This window comes from Pogoniulus pusillus, chromosome 42 (assembly GCF_015220805.1).
Source record: "Pogoniulus pusillus isolate bPogPus1 chromosome 42, bPogPus1.pri, whole genome shotgun sequence".
NCBI lineage: Eukaryota > Metazoa > Chordata > Aves > Piciformes > Lybiidae > Pogoniulus > Pogoniulus pusillus.
Window position 1 is genome coordinate 3,144,703 of NC_087305.1, and position 19,768 is coordinate 3,164,470.

The 19,768-nt window shown below is 56.9% G+C and overlaps 1 protein-coding gene across 7 annotated transcripts in view; it reads left to right on the top strand.

Annotated features, from left to right (window-relative positions):
- ANK1 (ankyrin 1) overlaps nt 1-19,768 on the top strand; it is a 64,703-nt gene that overhangs the window by 5,519 nt on the left and 39,416 nt on the right. Inside the window, exon 1 of one of the 7 annotated variants that reach the window (XM_064175702.1) lies at nt 18,315-18,409. The exons of the other annotated variants lie outside the window; for them this stretch is intronic. Within the exon in view, the coding sequence (XP_064031772.1) occupies nt 18,386-18,409 (24 nt within the window). The 5' untranslated portion in view covers nt 18,315-18,385. Of the gene's footprint in view, nt 1-18,314; nt 18,410-19,768 lie in introns of those variants that run through there. 7 annotated transcript variants of the gene reach the window in all.

The following is a 19,768-nucleotide window of genomic DNA, read 5'->3' on the forward strand; positions in this document are numbered from 1 at the left end:
GGGTGAGAAATTGCTGTTGGAGAGCTGTCATGGAGAAGCCACTGGGGCTCCTCCCTCAGCTTGTCTCTGCCATCCTTTCCAAGGCTTGGCACCCAGCAGCAGCCCTCAGCTTGTGCTGGATTTAGAGGGGCTGCAGAGAAGAGAGTGATGTGCAGGAGGAGGGTGAAGGATTTCAGCAGACCTGGGCTGCAGATGGCCCTGGCCATCCCCAGGATAAGTGGACTTCAAGCACTGTTGTGCCCTCCTGCCATGGAGGTCTGGCCTGGGAGAGCAGCTGGGTTGGGCTACCTGGGTTCTTGCACTGAGTGGCAGGAGATCCAGCCAGAGAGGTGACACAGCTGTCAGCCACCCACTGCCTGGCTGCTGGGGGCTGTGCTGGCATCTAACCTGCAAGCTGCAGCTTATCAACAAGAGGAGGGATGATGGCACCTGCACAGCCTCGGAGCACAAAGCTGCTTTGTCTCCTTTCTCTGCCTGCTCCTAAAGCAGCAGCAGCTCCAGCTGCAACTCCTCTTGTCTGCCACTGCAAGTTTTGACAGTTCCATCAGCCAAAACTGCTGCCTCCCCTTGCACTGCAGGAGCAGGGACCACACAGGCACCTTCCCTGAGGAGTCAAGCCCTTGTGGCACAGCACTGAAGGAGGCACCTTGAGGGACCATGTGAGAGCAGCAGTAGGTGAGGCCACGAGGACTTTGGATGCTCCAACCAGGCTCCAGCAGCAGCTCTTTTTTTGGGTATCTGGGTGCCAGTACTCTGTGTCTGAGGCACTTCTTCTGCAAACAAATTGGGATCTGCTGCCTGAGCATGATGCTGCTGTGCAGTGACAGGGAGAAAGGACATGGGAGAGCAGAGCAGCCAAAGCCTTCCAGGCTCGAGGCTTTTACCCCTCTGGATGCAATCAGTGTAGACAGAGGAGGAAGCTGTGGCAGTAGGCTGATTTGTGAGCTATCACAGAGCCTTTCAAAAGGATTTTGCAACTCCCAAGGCCAACCTGAACCATTCTGGGGGTTCTGTGCTAGCTCCAACGCAGCAGTGGAGCGCTGGAGCTTTTCTGCTGTGTCCAGTGTGTAAAGCTGGGGAGGTGTCCTGGGTGCACAGCTGCTGGCAAACTGGGGCAGAGCCTGAGCTTCTTTCCAGGTGATCTGCTGCACTGAGGGATGCAGCAGCCGTGCAGCATTTGCACCCCTCTTCTGCCCATTGTGCCAACATGGCACTGCTCTGTGTGCCCACAAGGTAACTGTGACCCTGCCAGCTCCGTCAAGGTTGTGGGGGGAGCAAGTCCCATCAGGATTTGGGGAGGATTACGTCAGCTGGCTGCGCTGTCAGGAGACTCAGACCTCTGATTCATAGATGCTTAATAAATATTTAGCTGTTGCTGGAGGCTGGGCTGGGCAGCACAGGGGCCGTGTGTGACGCTGCCTGCCTCGGATGCTGCTTCTCTGTCCTGCTGCTGGAGTCCTGCACCAAGGCAGGCACTGCTAAAGAAGCATCAGTGCTGTGCTGTGCTGCTCTGCTCTGCTGTCTGGGGCCTTTAAGGGGGCTTTTTGTTTGTTTTTCTCAGAACCTACTCAGGTTCCCACTCCACCTCTCTCAGTGCCTCCCTGGTCTGGAGTCAGCAGGAAGAAGAGGCTGTTTCCAACAGCTAAGCTCTGTCCAATTTCACTCACCGCTGCTCACCGTCACCCTCCAGCATCTCTCCTGTTAGGTTGCAGTGTGGCAGGCACTGGTTATAATGGGAGCATCTGTGCTCCCTCCCAGCAGTCGTATTCTCTTCCCAGGGTTTGCATTAAGTGTAGGGGAGGGCTGGCAGAGGATGGTGCCCAGCATGTGTGTGTGTGTGCAGGGAAGAAGATGGCAATGCAGGAGTTAGGCAGATCTCAGCGCTGGAGAGGGTCAGGCCCAGCGTGGCTTGTGGCAGTGGGCACAGACAGGAGCTCTCTCAAATGGCCCAGCCAGGAAAATCAGAACATCTCTCCAGGAGCAGTCCCTCTCTGCTGTTTACCTTTCCCTCCTTGCAGTGTCTGCCTTGCCCTTTGCAAGATGCGGTGCCAGGAGTCTCTCAGCTAATGTGAGCTAATATATACTGAGCCCTGTTTGACTTGGGCTGCCCATCCCTTTCCCCAGTCAATAGTTGTCCACAAATACTGGAGTCAGTTGTGAGAGGAGAACAGCTTGTACAGTGCTCAGCCAGCGAGGCAGCTGGGAGCTGTGTCTGCGTCCTTCCCTGACATTTCCAGGCAGGAGGGAAAGGCAGCGCCGTGGTGGGAGGAGGAGCGGCTGGCGGGGAGAACACGAGCAGAATACGGGCATCTGGATGGGAGGATGGCAGGGCAGAGCAGCCTCTGCTGCTGCAAGGGCCTCTCTGGTGGGGGAGGGAAGCTGGTGCCAGCGCTGCTGCTCTTAAATTATTCAGGTGCCTCTAAGTGCTCGGTGGCCGCAGCGGCGGTCGAGGTATTGGGATGAGCCGAGCGGCGTTCGAAGCCCTGGAGCCTTCAAAGATCTGCTGTGGGAGCAAGTTCTGTCTGACTGTGCCCTCCCCACAGTGCCCAGCCCCTTGGCCCAAGTGCCTGCCTGAGCAGGGCAGTGGCTGAGTGCAGGGGGTGAGGTGTCAGGAGGATGGGGAGCCTGGGGAAGTCCTGCGCCCATGGGGCTGGCTTTACCTGCGGGAGGAAGCTGCCTGTCATGTGCCCAAGCTGATGTACAGCAAGCTGGAGCTGAGCACAAAGGAAAGCAGCTTTACAGAGTGCTAAAATTAGAAGTTTAGTCTGAATTATGCTAATTTGTTTTAATTGTCTAAGTATGTCAAGGTTCTTCAGAAATGAACCCTCTGTGTGCTGGGCCAGAGCGGCGCAGCATGGCTGGGGGGTGCTGGAAGCCTGGGCCAAGGGTTCCCTGCCCTGCTTAGGTCCCTCCAGCAGTTCTCACCTCCAGCTCTCCCTGTGCCATCAGGGTAGATTAGAATCACAGAATCAGGCAGGGTTGGAAGGCACCACAAGGAGCAGCCAGCTCCAACCCCCTGCCATGCCCAGGGACACCCTACCCTAGAGCAGGCTGCACACAGCCTCAGCCAGCCTGGCCTCAAACACCTCCAGCCATGGGGCCTCACCACCTCCCTGGGCAACCCCTGCCAGCCTCTCACCACTCTCCTGCTCAACAACTTCCTCCTCACCTCCAGCCTCACTCTCCCCACCTCCACCTTTGCTCCATTCTCCCCACTCCTGACACTCCCTCACAGCCTCCAAAGTCCCTCCCCAGCTTTTTTGGAGCCCCCTTCAGCTCCTGGCAGGCCACAAGAAGGTGACCTGGGAGCCTCCTCTGCTCCAGCCTGCACAGCCCCAACTCTTTCAGGCTGTGCTCACAGCAGAGCTGCTGCAACCTCTGAGCATCTTCCTGGCCCTGCTCTGGACTCTCTCCAGCATCTCCACAGCCCTCTTGGCCCAGGGGCTGCAGAGCTGGATGCAGGACTCCAGGTGGGGTCTGAGCAGAGCAGAGGGGCAGAACCCCCTCCCTGGCCCTGCTGGCCACACTTCTGCTGCTGCAGCCCAGGCTCTGGATTGGACAGACCAAATGTGAGAGGAGTAGAGGGCAACCTCCTGGCTGCAGGGAACTTCTTGACACCTTCCCTGTGTAAGGGACCACTCAGTGTGGCAGAACCACCTGAAAACTCACCTCTCCTCCCCCTGCTGAATTATGTCATCAGGCTTTGAGGCACAACACTGCAAACAGCAGCAGAAATCCAGCTCTCTGCCCATATGCAAACCAAATGTTGCTGACTGGGGGGAAAACAAGAAGCCAGAGCCATCCATTTCTGGTGGAGGGGCTGCAGAACGTGAGGCACGATGCTAAATCTGCAGCTTCAAAACGTTGCAGCCTCAGGGAGGCCAAAAAAAACCCAAACCCCCAACCCTCTCCAGCAGGAAGAGAGCAGCAGGTATTCACCAGAGTGTCTCGGGAGGCGGAGGGAGAGAATGCAGCAGCAGGAGAGCAGTTAGAAAACAGAGCAGGTTTCTATATTTACACAGGGATGAGGGAAGGAGGAGAGCCTGTGCCTGCGCACATGCCTGTGTCCCTGTCCCTGTGTCCAGGTCGCTGAGAAGACTTCTCTTGGAGCCAGAAAGGTGCTGCAGCAAGAAATGCTGTGGTCCTGCCCTGAGCTGTGCCAGCAGGACTCCTCAGGGCTTGGAGGGTGCATCCATGGGGGTGTGCTGCACCTTTGCAGGGGGCGATGCAGAGGGCAGAGTGCTGAGAGCCTTGGCAGAGTGCAAACTAAGTTAGGTTTTTAACTCATCTCGTGGTCTCTGCAGAGGAAGCCTGAAGGTTGTCACCTTTCCCCAGTGTCACCTGCCCAGAGAGCCAAGGGGTCCAGCTGCCCTGCAGGGAACACGCCGACAACTCCGAGTGCATTGAGTTCTGTCATGGTGCCACAGGCAGCATTGTGCCTTTCCCAGGACTTGCTGAGTGCAGCAGAAAGCAGAGAATAAGATAAATGCTGTGAGAGTGTGCTGCTGTGGAGGGGGAGACAGACAGGTGTGGGGTGAGCTAAGGACAGCTGCTGCCTTAGCAGGGTGCCTCAGGGCTCCCGCAGAGCAGCTGCTTCAGCTTTGGGCTCCTCACTCCAAGAGGGGCAGTGAGACCGTGGCCAGGCTGGTGAAGGGTCTGGAGAACAGGGCTGGGGAGAAGCAGCTGAGGGCAGTGGAGGTGTTCAGCCTGCAGAATGTGTGAATGTGGCACTTGGGGACAGGGTTTGGTGGCTGTGGTGGTGTCGGGTCAGTGATCTCGGAGGGCTTTTGCTGGTGCTGTGATCAGGGAACAACAGGGAAGCTCCTGCCCCTTTCTGTGTGCTGTGCAGGTGTCTGTCTGCTGGCCCTGGGTAGCAGAGGCAGTGACCTATCGGTGGCTGCTCCATCTACAGCTCCTTCCAGTCCTACCCCCACATCATCTGGCGCCTGCATGCACCTGGAGGCAGCACAGATGCCTGGCATCCTGGGGCAGTGGCTGGGATGTGCTCTCAGGGTCTGTCAGCTGTTTTAATGGACATGCTAGGCATGAGAGAGGGCAGAGTCTGTGCTGTCACCTCACAGGGACTGAGCTGTCTGCTCAGCTCTCTGATGGACTGAAGCAGCCTGTGGGCACACAGGCTCTGGGAGCCTTTGCTGGGATGCCTGCTGTGGGAAATGCTGTACTCAGCTTCCCAAGCATTTGACCCTTCCATCTCCAGCCATGAACTCAGTGGCTCCTCAGATGCTTCAGCAGCTTGCTGCCCTCCCTCTGTGCCCAGCTGCAGGCACTGCCTCTGAGGCCTGGGAGCTGTGTCCTAGCATGCAGGGCAGTAGGTGCTGGCTGCTTCTGTAGCTCAGCCTGCAGCTGTCATTTACAGCTTAGCTGCTGTGAATGACACTTGGAGACCTTGGAGTCTCGTGTGCAGTACAGAGGGCCCAGGGCAATTTCAGCATTCCAAGACATGTGGCCATGGCCATGGTGGTCTTAGATGGATGTTTGGACTCCATGATCTTGGAGGACTTCTCCAACCCAAACAATTCCATCACTCCAGAAGGCTCATACCACCAACCTGCCAGCTGGGAAAAGTGCTGACGAGCTTCTTGTGGTGAGGTTGTGCTGTTCCCTGCAGCATGCCTCAGATGTGCTGCTGGGGGCTGCTCTGCTTTGTGCCTGGGCTCTGCCCGAGGAGCCAACAAGAGATTCCTGTGCTGGTGCCTTGGATGGGCATTGAACATGACTGCCTTTGCTCCTGGTAGTGGAGGGTCCCAAGCAAGTCAGTTCCCTTCACTCCACTGCCCTCTGTAGTCTTCAAAACCACAGCTGAAGTGCTGTCAGCTTGTGGACAGTCAGAAGCTACCAGCCTGGATGTTGTTCTCTTCTCCTTCCCTTTTCTTTCCATCCTTTCCCCTGCTCCATTTACCTCAGGGTGCCTGACAGTGCTCAAGCTGGCAGTGGGCATGGGGGATGCAGTGTGGGACTGTGCTGTGCTGGAGAGTGCTCAGAAAGGGAAGACTTCCCTAAGTGCTGCTGAGCTTGCTGTAGCCCTGTGGCTCTGCTTCCCATCTCTACTGCTGGCACAGAAGCTCTAATCGGTGGCCACTGTCCTTGGCACAGGGCTAATTCAGCTGCCTGCATGGGGTCTGTAGCTGGCCTGCAGGCTACAATTTTCTAAGCTTATTCATTCTTCAGCTCTTTTCCTGGCAGAATCCTCTCAACTCAGAGTGACAGCAGATCTGGTCCAAGCAAGGATTGCTCAGTGGAGCGTGGCATGGCATGGCAGCTCTCCGCACACGCAGCTTGGACATGCCACCGCACTGATGCAGAGCAACGTGCTCCTGCTCAAGAGCAACATGATGGTCAGCAGGCTCCCCCCTGCCTGGGAAAAATGCTTCCTGTCAAGCCTGCTGTCAAATGGCTGCAGAGCTGAGGTTGCAGAAAGAGGAGCTGCAGTGTCACAGGACAAAAGTCTCGAATATCTGCTGCCCAGCAGGACTGCAGCAGCAGCAGCAGCAGCAGCGCTGCTGCTCGGAGCTGCTGCGGGCTGAGCCATGCCTCTTGGACCTGCTGCAGGCTGAGCCATGCCTCTTGGACCTGCTGCAGGCTGAGCCATGCCTCTTGGACCTGCTGCAGGAGTTCTCCAGGGCCAGCAGCAGCTCTGTAAGGCACAGGCAAGATCAACCTCTCTTGATCCAAACAGGGAGGCAGCAGCATTTCGTTGTCTCTGCCATATCAGCAGGGATCAGCAGCACCTTGCCTTGCAGCCTCTCAATACACTATGAGACCCTGACCAGCAACAGCAGCAGTGGGGGTCATGCCAGGGGCATTTATTCTGCCACAGGCACTGGGGGCAGATTGCAGATAGCTGGGCAGAGGCGCTGGCACCTTTCACTCATTCCCTTTGCTCTGAAATCTAGAGCTAGGAGTACTGTGAGGACATAGACCTGGAGGCTCTGCTCACAGCTGCAGTAGTGAAGCAGTTCCATTGAATCACAGAATTATTTCAGTTAGAATCACAGAGTGGCAGGGGCTGGGAGGGACCTTGAAAGATTGTCTAGGCTAATCCCCCTGCCAGAGCCCCCTGAGATGGGCTGCCCAGGGAGGTGGTTGAAGCCTCGTCCCTGGAGGTGTTTGAGGCCAGGCTGGCTGAGGCTGTGGGCAGCCTGCTCTAGGGTAGGGTGTCCCTGGGCATGGCAGGGGGGTTGGAACTGGCTGCTCCTTGTGGTGCCTTCCAGCCCTGCCTGATTCTATGATTCTGTGAGATCCTCCAGTCCAACATCAACCCAACACCATCATGGCCCCAAGTGCCGTGGCCACGCATCTCTTGGACACCTCCAGGGACGGGGCCTCAACTGCCCCCCTGGGCAGCCTCTTCTCATCTCTGACCACTCTTGCAGCAAAGAAATTTTTCCTCATCTCAAACCTGAGCCTCCCCTGGCACAATTTCAGGCCATTTCCTCTCCTTCTATCACCTGATACTAGGGAGCAGAGCCAAAGCCCCACCTCACTGCAGCCTCCTTTCAGGGAGCTGTAGAGAGCAATGAGGTCTCCTCTCAGCCTCCTCTTCACCAGACTAAACGACCCCAGGTCCCCACTCCTGTTCTTCAGACCCTTCTCCAGTCCTCATGAAGCTTGGAGATGAGGTCCACTGGCTGGGAAGGGGCATTGCACGTGGGGAGTCTCACTCTGGACAGCCTTTGCCTCTGCAGGGATGCTGAATTCTGTCCACTTTGCTGGAAAGCAATGCAAGGATGCCCACAGGGGAGCAGAATGGAAGCTGCCCAATAGTGACAGATGAACCTGGAGGAGGTTTTTGACAGGTAGAATCTGCTGTAACATACTAGGAGATGAAAAAAAAAAACCCAACAACTCCAGAGCTCAGCAGAGAAGAAGGCTTCAGAGTTTCTTGCATTGTTCTTGTGAGAGGTATGGAAAAAACCCAAGCAAACAACCCAAACCCAAACAGAGGCAGTAACACACTTTTTGTCCTCCTTCTGGAGCTTGCAGCCACTGCAGTTAGCTCCCCACCCTCAAGCTGTCTGCTGTTTACTGCCAAGCCTTGCCAGCACGTTCCTGGGGCAGCGTTGGGCTTGGCTGAGGATGAAAAGTGGTTGGGAAATGTGCAGGTATCAGTTCTGGGTTTAAATTAAGAGGCTTCAGGGAAGATCTTTTGGGTGCTCAGCCATGAAAACAAGGACTTAATTTTGGCCACGTTTTCAGAGACCTCCCTCTGGAGTTACTGTCACAGGTCCTGTGATGCTCTTCCCAGAAGGGATGTGTGTGTGTGTGTGTGTGCTCCTCTGGCCCTGTGATACCCTTCCCAGCAGGGATGTGTGTGTGTGTGTGTGTGCTCCTCTGGCCCTGTGATGCTCTTCCCAGCAGGGATGTGTGTGTGTGTGTGTGTGCTCCTCTGGCCCTGTGATGCTCTTCCCAGCAGGGATGTGTGTGTGTGTGTGTGTGCTCCTCTGGCCCTGTGATGCTCTTCCCAGCAGGGATGTGTGTGTGTGTGTGTGTGTGTGTGTGCTCCTCTGGCCCTGTGATGCTCTTCCCAGCAGGGATGTGTGTGTGTGTGTGTGTGCTCCTCTGGCCCTGTGATACCCTTCCCAGCAGGGATGTGTGTGTGTGTGTGTGTGTGTGTGTTCCTCTGGCCCTGTGATACCCTTCCCAGCAGGGATGTGTGTGTGTGTGTGTGTGTGCTCCTCTGGCCCAGTGATGCTCTTCCCCAGAAGGGGTTTGTGTGTCTGTGCTCCTCTGTGGGGAGGGGATGGGGTGGGGATGGACTCCTCTGTTCAGCCAAAGTCTTTCTCAGATAACTGCACTCTGCCCCCTTCAAGTCCTTTGCTTCTCCAGCTTTTGGAGTTCTCTCTAGCATTTCCTTGGCCACCTGAAGGCTGTCTCCTCTTACTCTGGGTGTGGGAACACCAGGGAGAGGGTGGATGAAGGTAGGGGAAGCTTTGCAGCTGTGGAGTAGGCTGAAGTTTTGCAACTAAAGCCTTGGAAACAGCAGAGCACAGGATGGAGATGATCTCCCTGCAGGATACTGCTTCATGTGGCTGTGTTTGATGTTGTAAAGCAAATTCTGTCCCAGGTCTGGCATAAACCCCTCAAGCAGTTCACATCCTCTCTGCCATCACGGTTTAGAGCTTCTTGGGTGGCACTGAAGCACCCTCACCTGGCAGCCCAGCGAGGGCACACACATGGAGGTCAGCATCCAGCACTGCCTGCCACTGGCAGCAGTGCCTTTTGCACAGCCTGGGGGGTCCTGGTGCTGAGTGCTGCAGGAGTGTGCCTCTTTGAAGGCAGTTGTGAGCTTGGAGATGTCTCTGTGAGGCAGGGGACCTCGGTGAACTGATGGAGAAGGGCTCAGGTAGCCTGCTCTGGCTGTGGTTTGCACAGCCCATTTGTCATTTGCCTCCTCCTTTGCCTGGGATGCAGGATGGGGACAGCATCATGCTGCATGCTGCTTGGCTCTGTTGGCTTTCCTGTGGCCTCGGCCAGCCCTTCCCAGCTCTCCATTAACCACTCCTGTGGTGCTCAGCTCCCAGCACTTGCTGCCAGGGCTGGTGGCCTGCAGGAGCCCTTCCCAGCTCCCCATTAACCACTCCTGCGGTGCTCAGCTCCCAACACTTGCTGCCAGGGCTGGTGGCCTGCAGGAGCCCTTCCCAGCTCCCCATTAACCACTCCTGTGGTGCTCAGCTCCCAGCACTTGCTGCCAGGGCTGGTGGCCTGCAGGAGCCCTTCCCAGCTCCCTATTAACCACTCCTGTGGTGCTCAGCTCCCAGCACTTGCTGCCAGGGCTGGTGACCTGCAGGAGCCCTTCCCAGCTCCCCATTAACCACTCCTGTGGTGCTCAGCTCCCAGCACTTGCTGCCAGGGCTGGTGGCCTGCAGGAGCCCTTCCCAGCTCCCCATTAACCACTCCTGCGGTGCTCAGCTCCCAGCACTTGCTGCCAGGGCTGGTGGCCTGCAGGAGCAGCATCTCAGCCTCCAATGGCTGCAAGGGGGCAGGGGATTTTTTATTAATAACCCAAATTACTCGGTAAAACAGCAGCTTGTCTGGTGTTAAATATTAAACTGCACTAAGTGGGTGAGCTGGAGCTGGAACCAGCAGCAGGCTGGTAATGACTTGCTGTGGCAGGAGGCAGCAGTGGTGCCTGCCAGCGTGCATTAATCCTTGCTCCTTGGAGAGTCTTCTTCCATCTTCGGGGCAGTCAGGTGCTCCTCCATGCAGCTCCCCAGCTTCTGACTGGCATTTTGCATGCTTTAAACAGATCAGCACATCAAAGGCTGGTGGAGCCTCTCTCTGGCGTTGCCATGGCAGCGGCAGCTGAGAGGATTTGGATGTTTCAGGGGGTGGGATTCTGTTGCTGGGTGTGTTGGGGCAGAGCAGGGCTGCTCTCCACGCACTGCTGCCCAGTGCGGTGGTGAACACCAGCAGCCTGCTCCTGCCGCTGGCTGCTCCCTTGCTCTGGGATGCGATGCTCTGCCCCAGCTCGGGGGGGGGCTGCGGTGCAGACCTCTGCATCCGAGCTGCTCACCTCGGCTCCCTCCAGCCCAGGAGAGAAGGAGAGATCCTTCCCGTGCTGCACCACACAGGGAAGTAGGTCAGCTGAGTGGTACCCTCAGCAGCGCTGGTTGCTCTGCAGCGGCTCTCAGGGCAGCCAAGACATCAAGTCCTGCTTCCAGTGGTGACTCTGGAGGTGCCTAACGCTGCCTTGCTGAGCCTGCCCTCAGGACGTCTGCCTCAGGTGCCCCCTCTGGCCCTGCAGCTCTTCACTGGATCATTTTGGTTGGAAGAGAGCTTGAAGATCATCATGTCCAGCCCTTAGCCCAGCCCTGCCAGGCCATCACTGAGCCGTGTCCCTCAGCACCACGTCCCAGGCTTTCAGTGCCCTCCAGGGACAGTGACTCACGCTGGCTGCAGTGGATTTCCAGGAGTGAGCATAAAGCTGAGCTTGAAACACTGAAAATAGGACACTGCTCTGGCTGGGCAGCACATTGCAGCTGCACGATGGGGGGGTCTGCTGCTGGCCCTCACCAGCAGTCTGCCAGGCTGTTGGTTCCTTGGCAAAATGCCCATCCCCCTGCTTGTGTGCACGGAAATTGCCCCCAGGAGCTCAGTGCTGGTTTGGGAGCATTTCCCTTTGGCGTGATCCTGGCACCTCCAGCCACTGTCTGCTGACCCCCACCCTTCAGATTGGTCAGATCTCCTCTCAGCCCTTCTCTTCTCCAGGCTAAACTGTCCCAGGGCTCTCAGCCTTTCCTCCTCAGATGTTCCAGTCCCTTCATCATCCTCACAGCCTCCACTGAACTCTCTCCAGTACCTCCCTGTCCCTCTGGGGAGCCTAGAACTGGGACACAATACTCCAACTATGGTCTCACCAGGGCAGAGTAGAGGGTGCAGAGAACCTCCCTTGCCCTGCTGACCCCAGGAGATCAGGTGTCAGGGATGTGCATGGCCAGCAGCAGTCACCCCTGCAGCTCCTGTGTGGGCAGCTGGCATAGCTTCTGAGGGGGCAGGTTACAGTGAGACTTGGTGCCCAAATTTTTTACTGCTCAGGCCAGGGAAAAGTGCTGATGCTGCAGACATTCCAGGAGAAAGGTCCACAGGGAGAGATAAAATAGTTGATTGCCTTCAATTTCAGAAGAGTAGAGGCTGCCATTAGCTCTGCCAGGTCACTGGAGCTCTGTCCTCACCCCTGCTCTGCAGAATTGCTCACTCCCCAAAGCAGGGTATGAAGGAGTATTCCTGGGACTCTGGGACTCTGCTTCCCTCATCCAGAGGCAGCTTATGTAACTGAGTGAGACCTCAGGAAAAGCTGCTGTGTGCTGCAATCATCCTGAACACTGCTCTGTGAGGGCAGGGCTGTGGGCACACGACAGCAACGTGCACGTCTCTGAATCACTCATTAATTACCCTTAAACGGAGCTCTTGGGCTTCAAGGAGATGTTCTGCAGATCTGCCAAAGCATCCTCCAGAGCACTGCAGTAGCTGGAGGAAGGTGCAGGTGCAGTTGTTCTGGGAGCAGGGTGCAGGGCTGGGCTGTGGTGCTGCTCACATCAGGGTGCCCAGGTGTGCCAAGGGTGCCCAGGAAACGAACGCGGCAGTGGTGCATGGAAGAGCTGACCCTGGCCAGGAGCTGCACGGAGGCACAGAACCCTGGAATGGCTGCAGCTGGAAGAGACCTCCAAGATCACTGAGGCCAACCTTCAACCTGAGACCACCATGGCCATGAAACCATGTCCCAGCAGTCATCAGATTTGCATCCAGGAGAGCATTTGGCTCCTTCCCTTGCTCAGCAAGGTGATGCCCAAAGGCACAAAGCTTCCAGGCTCTTAGCCACCAGACTCTGGGAAGCAGTAGGAACCTGGAGTTGCACTGCAGACCCTCAAGGCATGAACTTTTTCAGTTCAAGGGGCTTAGACTGAGCAGTAGAGCTTGGTTTGATCTGTGTCTGTTCTGGGGTGGGGGAACACTGATTTGGGTTTTTTTGGGTTGAGGTTTTTCTTTGCATGGGAGTCAGAAACACAGGGCCAAGTCCTGCCTTGAGCTGCTCCAGTTACAGCTGGGTCGAGACAATGCCAAGCATAACTCCAGGCTGGGCAGTGCCAGGCTGGAGAGCAGCCCTGAGGAGAGGGACTTGGGGGTGCTGCTGGAGGAGAAGCTCAGCAGGAGCCAGCAGTGTGCACTTGCAGCCCAGAGAGCCAAGCAGAGCCTGGGCTGCAGCAGCAGAAGTGTGGCCAGCAGGGCCAGGAAGGGGATTCTGCCCCTCTGCTCTGCTCTGCTGAGACCCCACCTGGAGTCCTGCATCCAGCTCTGGAGCCCCTGGGACAAGAGGGCTGTGGAGATGCTGGAGAGTGTCCAGAGCAGGGCCAGGAGGATGCTGAGAGGCTGCAGCAGCTCTGCTGTGAGCACAGCCTGAAAGAGTTGGGGCTGTGCAGGCTGGAGCAGAGGAGGCTCCCAGGTCACCTTCTTGTGGCCTGCCAGGATCTGAAGTGGGCTCAAAAAAAGCTGTGGAGGGACTTTGGAGGCTGTGAGGGAGTGGCAGGAGTGGGGAGAATGGAGCAAAGGTGGAGGTGGGGAGAGTGAGGCTGGAGGTGAGGAGGAAGTTGTTGAGCAGGAGAGTGGTGAGAGGCTGGCAGAGGTTGCCCAGGGAGGTGGTTGAGGCCCCATGGCTGGAGGTGTTTGAGGCCAGGCTGGCTGAGGCTGTGTGCAGCCTGCTCTAGGGTAGGGTGTCCCTGGGCATGGCAGGGGGCTGGAGCTGGCTGCTCCTTGTGCTCCCTTCCAACCCTGATTGATTCTGTGATTCTGTGATCTGAGTTCTCCCTCTCTTGCTCGATGCTCAGCAGCAGGGCAGAAGATTTCTTTCCAAGAGCAGAGTGCAGACTACCAGCTGGAGCTTGCATTCATCTGCTCTCGCAGGAGGTCAGTCTGCCTTGCCTCCAGGCATGCACTGCAGCCAAGTGCTGGATATCTCCATCTTGAGATCCCCAGAGGCATCATATTTAGATGTCTGAGTGGATCTGTGATCTTGCAGTTACAGCAGGACTGGTTGATCCCAAAGGATCGGTAGCTGGGGTGGATTAAGTGCAGCCTGCTGAGAGTCTCTCAGACTGGTACCTGCCTGGGTGGAAGCAGAAATCTGCACCACAAGCAGTAATTAAGGAGTGATTTGCCCTTGGGCACCATGCCACACTCTGAGCTCCTCAGACTCAGGCTGAGTTAGGTGATGCTTTTTGCTCTCCCAGCTGCCTGCTCTCTGACCAGTGGAGGTTGACCTCCTGTGTTGCACATGTCCTGGTGTGCTGGCCCAGGAGAGCTGGATGCACAGAGAGCTTGCTGAGTGCTCTCTACCTGTGCAGAAAAACCTTGCAGCCAGGATAGCACAGAGCTAAGGCACAGCAGGAACAAGAGGCCACAAAGCTTGGAGTCCAAGCACCCACCCGGAGCTGACAGCCCCAGCACTGCTGCTGACCACCGCTGCAGAACCACCTCCCCCAGCACCACATCCGTGCGGCTTTGAAGCACCTCCAGGGATGGGGACTCCACCACCTCCTCCCTGGGCAGCCTGGGACAGGTCCTGGGAAGCCTTGCTGAGAAGAAGTTGTTCCTAATATCCAACCTGAGAACTGCAAGCCTGGCAAATCTTTGTTTCCTTCCCCCCACAGGACGTTGCATAGCAGCTCCTCTGACAGCAAAGAGAAGGGCTGCAGTCAGTGAGGACCTTTCACATCCTTGCTCTCCTGTGGCCCCTGGCTGATGATTCCAGCACTCTGGAAGCTGAGGGGTTAGCCTTCTGAGAGGTGAAGCACCAGCAGCTCCCGTGGACTTCCTGTGCAATCAGGGACCACTGTGCCAGAAAGCACAGATGCCAGTGGAAGGCAAGGCTCAGCCTGGCTGTGCTCAGAGGACTGCCTGCTCTGAGCAGCAGCCTGGTTCAGCACTGCAGAGCGTTGTTAGCTGCTTATTTATGCCTACATCACTGCTGTTCCTCCTAACAGGAGGAAAGCAGTCTGAGAATGCCACTGTTTGTCATCCCAGCTCCCTCCTTGCCTGAATCTGAGGACCTTCTGTTATCCGTGGCTGGGCAGCAGGGCAGAATTGCCAAGCATTTAAATTATTCAGCTTCTGCTTGCCTGACTCAGCTTGAAAACTGCCTTCGTGCTTCCTAAGATAACAGCTTGTTGACCAGAGCCAGGGAGCCTGGCTGCCCCTTGGAGCCTCAGCAGGTGACAGGAGCAGGAGGCAGTGTTCCTTGGTAAGCAGAAAAGGGATGTGCTGGAGTAAGGCAAAGCCCTGGCATGCCCTCGTCCTTGTGCCAGGAGGGCACAGTGAGCGCTCGGAGAGGAGCAGCTCTCTCTGGGACTTCAGCCTTGGACCCATCCTGGCATCTTTTCTCAGCCTGCTGGGTGCAGGGAGGGCTGCACTCCACTCCCTGAGCACAGGCACAGTCTCCTCAAAATACTAAAGGCCACTCTTAAGGAACAGAAACAGAACTGTTGGGGCTGGAAGAGGCTGTTTGGGTCAGCAAGTCAAATCACCACCCAGAGCTCACAGCCCCTGGGTGTGAGCAGCTCACTGCTGCTGACCACTGCCACTGAGCCAGTGGCTCGAAACACCCCCAGGGCTGGGGATGAGGCACTTAGTGCCATGGTCTGGTTGACTGGCCAGGGCTGGGTGCTAGGTTGGGCTGGATGATCTTGGAGGTCTCTTCCAACCTGCTTGATTCTGTGATTCTATGTCTCCACCACCTCCCCAGGCAGCCTCTTCCAGGGCCTGAGAACCCCTTCTGGGAAGAAACTGTTCCTAGTAGACAACCTGAACCTCCCCTGGCACATCTTGAGGCCATTTCCTCTTGTCCTGTTACCTGTTGCATGTGAGAAGAGACCAAGCCCCACCTGGCTCCAGCCACCTTTCAGGGAGTTACAGAGAGCAATGAGGTCTCCCTGAGCCTCCTCTTCTTCAGACTAAGCACCCCCAGGCCCTTCAGCCACTCTTCCTAAGCCTTGTGCTCAAGGCCCTGCACCAGCTTAGTTGCTCTTCTGAAGAGCCCTGGGAGGCTGTTTGCTCTCCCCTAGGGTGAGGTGTTGAAGGGTCTCTACACTCCCTTAGCTGAAGGGAGGAGAGCAGCTGAGGACAGGCCAGCAGCAGCCAGGGGGTGTCCGGTGCTGGGAGCTCACTTCTCTGGTTACATGGAAGGTACCAAGGCAGAGGAAGGAGCTTTGCATTCCTGCACAGCTACATCACAGCGCAGCTGAGGAGTTCTCCAAAGGTCAGAGGTAGAACTTTGTCTCCTGAAAGCCCAAACCCCTGCCGAGCTGGAGGGGCAGTGTTCAGAGAGCTCTTCCTTCTCCTTGCTGTCAGCAAGTGTCTCCCTGCCCCAGAGGCTCTGCACTTGCTGCTGGAATTCAGTGTCCTGACCTCAGGTGGAAGGAAGCCTGGAACAAGTGGTACTGAGGCACCAGGGCTGCTGAGTCCCATGCCAGGAGCCAGCTCAGGATGCAACACGACCCTGACCTGTGCTGTCTCAGAGGCCATCAAGGGCACATTGCCATGCTCAGGGGACACAGTATAAAATCTTAGGGAGTGAACAACCCAGCCCAGCTCAGTTCAGGGTCTGGAAACAGGTGAGTGTTCAGGAGCTGCCTGAGACCTTACTCTGCTGAGGTGTTCTCATGGAAATGGAAGGAGACTGACCCCATCCTCTTGCTCCCCACCCTTTGGGGAGCAGCATTTACATGATATGCATGAGGAATCCCAGACTGGAGAGCTCCACATCCCCTGCCCTTGGGGCTCAGCTCTCCACTCTGATAGGGAGGACACAGCACCCCTGCAGAGACAGAAATCATCCAACGGCTCAGGGTGAAAGGGTCCTCAGAGGTCATCTGCTCCAACCTCCCTGCCACAAACTGGAGAAGGGCATCCACCAGCCTGGGAATCTGTAGGGCTGCACCACTCTGAGGCTACTCAGCAGACTTGCAGCCAAAGGCTTTGCTGCCCCAGAGCTTCATCCATCCCTAAGCTCACCTGTAACAAGCCTGTGGAAGTCAGCACTGCTGATGCCTACTGGTGCCAGAGGCTGCACAGATCAAAGCTAAATCCCAGCCCCAGCCTGAGGGGGGACTGGTGCTGGAAGTGGGGAGGCATCCATTCAGCAGCCTCATGGGCACTGGAAACACTGCCTGTCCCTTAGCTGTGGTGTGAGGTAGCCCCAGGTGGGTTGGAGGGCACAGGTCCTGCTCCTGGGGCTGTCAGGTGCAGCTGTTACCCTGCTGGCTGCAGGACCTGGGCTGTGCAGAGGCAGCAGCTCTGGGCAGGCTCTGGTAAGATCCTGTTTTGAGGGTGCAGAGGACTCATATTGTGTTCCTGACACACAGTTATGCAGGGGAGAAGGGAAAAAGGGCAGCAGGACCTGAGGCATTGGTGGTGTTGATCTGTAGATGGGGAGCAGCAGCACTTTTTAGAGCAAATGCAATGTGGCAGCAGTTGCAGTGTCCATGCTTTTGACAATGAGCATCTGAGCTCTGCCTGGACTGGAGGTGGAGTCTATCATAGCTCTGGTATTTACCAGAGGGATCCCAGACTTCCAGGGCAGTGCTGAGTGGCACTGGAGAAGGGGAAGGTGTTTTCCCTAGGCTGAGGCAAGGACTCTGCTTTGCTCTTATACTTCAACATGGCCTTTGCTCAGTATGAACCTCTCCATTTCTATGTAATGCAAAGCATTTTTCCATCCTGACAGGTTCTCTTGACCTACCTTCCCTGCCTCTCAGCAGCTAAAAGCTTTCCCAGTGGTGGGCTGGGCTGTTTAGAGGGAGGTAGAGCTGGCAGAGCTGCTGCCTTCTGTCTCTGAGGCTGCAGGAGTCACAAGCCGTGTTTATCTGTGTGCTGCCCAGGCCTCTCCAGGTGTCATCACCTCCCGGCCAAGCTTCCACTGCTTTGGCCCTGGGGGGAAGTGCCTTGGCCTTCTTGAACCTGTAACTGCGAAAAGGGCCATGCCAACAGCAGCTAGACACAGAAACCAGGCTGTGCAGCTCCTGCAGCCCCCCAGTGGTCTGTCAGGATGGCCCCAGCTGAGCTGCTGAGTCCAGGATGGGGCTAGCAGAAGAGGAGTGCCAGGGGAGCATCGCTCTGCAGCCACCCTGAGCACAGGAGAGGGTGGGACGGGAGCGGTCTCCAGGAGCTCTGTTCCTCTGAACAACTGGTGTGACTCCTTGCGTGTCTTTCAGAGAGGGCATGCACCATCCAGTGTGGACCCCTTGCCTTCTTGCTGCAAGCAAGGATCTCCTGAAGGGATGCTGGAGCAGGAGTCTGATGCGCAGGTAGAAGGGGGGAAGGGGCGCGGGCCCTGGGACGGGGCCACTGGATCTCCTCTGCCACTCCGCTTCCATCTCGGTGTCCTTCATCTGGGGCTGTGCCCAGCCGAGGTCTGCAGAGACCAGGGCATGATCTTGGGTCTTCTGCTGCCTGCCTCTGGCCCAGCCTGCTGTGTGCAGCACAAACCAAGAGGCAGCAGTTCCACCGTGCTCCGCGAGTCTCCTCTGTGCTGTTGGCAGGGCAGGGCTCACACAGGCACTGGCTGCTCCCTCTTTACAGCTCACACATGTGTTTGTGAAGTGTTCCCCAGGCAGGACATTCACTCCTGTCCAGCCTGGCAGCTCTCCCTAAGCTCCTGACGTGGGACCACCTATGTGTAATCTCCAGCCTCCAGGCAGGAGCCTCCCCGCAGTGCCTGCGTACGGGCAGGCGACTGTGAGTGGCGATAGGGCACAGCCCTGCTCTGATAAACCTCTGCCAGCCTGGCTGCTCACACTCGGTCTGGCTGCAGCATTCAGCTGATCAGAGCTGCAGACCCTGGCTGTGCAGGGTGAGCTGACTGTCTCCTGCAGCCATGCCATGCCTGCATTACCTGAGGGTGAGTACCTGGGCATGGTAAGGGGCTCAGTGGGCAGCACTGAGAGGGCAGTGAGCAGGTCAGTTCTCTTGGTGCTGGTTTGCAGGTGAGAGTTTAGGTGTACCCTGGCCAGTGACATAGACGTCAGTCTGGTCCAGAGATAAACAACCCTTGGCTAAATGGGCCATAGGATGGCAGGAAGGGTTTGCTGCCCTTCTTGGGTCACTGGGAACTTGCCTGAGGTCATGCTGGGAGGCAATGTCAGAGCCTGGTGTGGAATCCAGAACAGTGAGGGTCCCCTGGTGCTGTGCTTGCCTCGTCCATCTCCCCACTGCTCTGCTGGCAGAAGGGAGGTGCCACCAAGTGCTGACTTTTTTGTGCTCTCAGGATGGTAAATGTTAATCTCTGTGTTCTCATCTTTCCTCTTCTACCCACCCGAAGCTGTGGGACAGGTGCAGGAGGTGATACTCTCTAGGCACAGTGCTGCTCCAGCTCTGCCGAGGAGCAGGTGGCTGTGCTGCTCCGGCTTTGCCCGCATGCCCCCTCACCAGGGATCAGCTGGCAGGGACACCTCGCCAGGCCTGTGCTTCAGGTGCTTTCCTGTCGGTGCTTTCTTCCCTGCATGGCTTCCGGAGGCTGCACCTTGAGCACTGGCCAGAGCAGGCTGCTGAACGCTGCTGGCAGGGAATGCATTGCAGCCGCGGCGCAGGCACTGTGACTGCTGCCAGGTCCCAGCAGACAGCCCCCTTGGCAGTGCTTCTGCTGGTGCAGGCAGGCAGGGCAGGTGTGGACAAGCCCTGATGAAGCAAAGGTAGAGCATGAGTCAGAGCTGACTGCAGAAATCAGGAGCAGCTTATAAGCAGCCCTGGGAAAGGGAAGGTGGTTTCTCCACGAGGAGCCTGCTGGCATCGTGGGGGCTGCAGTGCATCCCCCGAGCACAAAGGCACTGCCCAGAGCCCTCTCTGCAGGCTGTGCCTTAGTCCCCACTGCCTGAGTCCCATCAGGCCAGCTCAGAGCATGGCTCTGCTCTTTCCCTTGCACTAGCAACCTTCTGGAGCCCTTCCAGCTGCCCAGTGTTCATTGCACACCTGCCTGAGCCGTGCTGTGGTCCAGGAAGGAAGCGCATCAGGAAAGCAGGAGCTGAGGAGCAGCCTCTCAGCAGCTGGAGGCCCTGGTACGTTGTGAGAAGGGCTGTAGTGCCTGAGCTAAAAGCTCTCCTGTATTGTCTTCAGTCACAGTCTGTATGTTTTCTGGTGAGGCAAAAATAGCTTTTCTTTTTCAGGATGTGCAGAGAGCAGAGGCTCCTGCTAACATCAAAGCAGAGTGACAGCTTTCCCCTGGGTGTGCGTGGCCTCAGCTGGCAGGAGCAGTAGCTGTGTT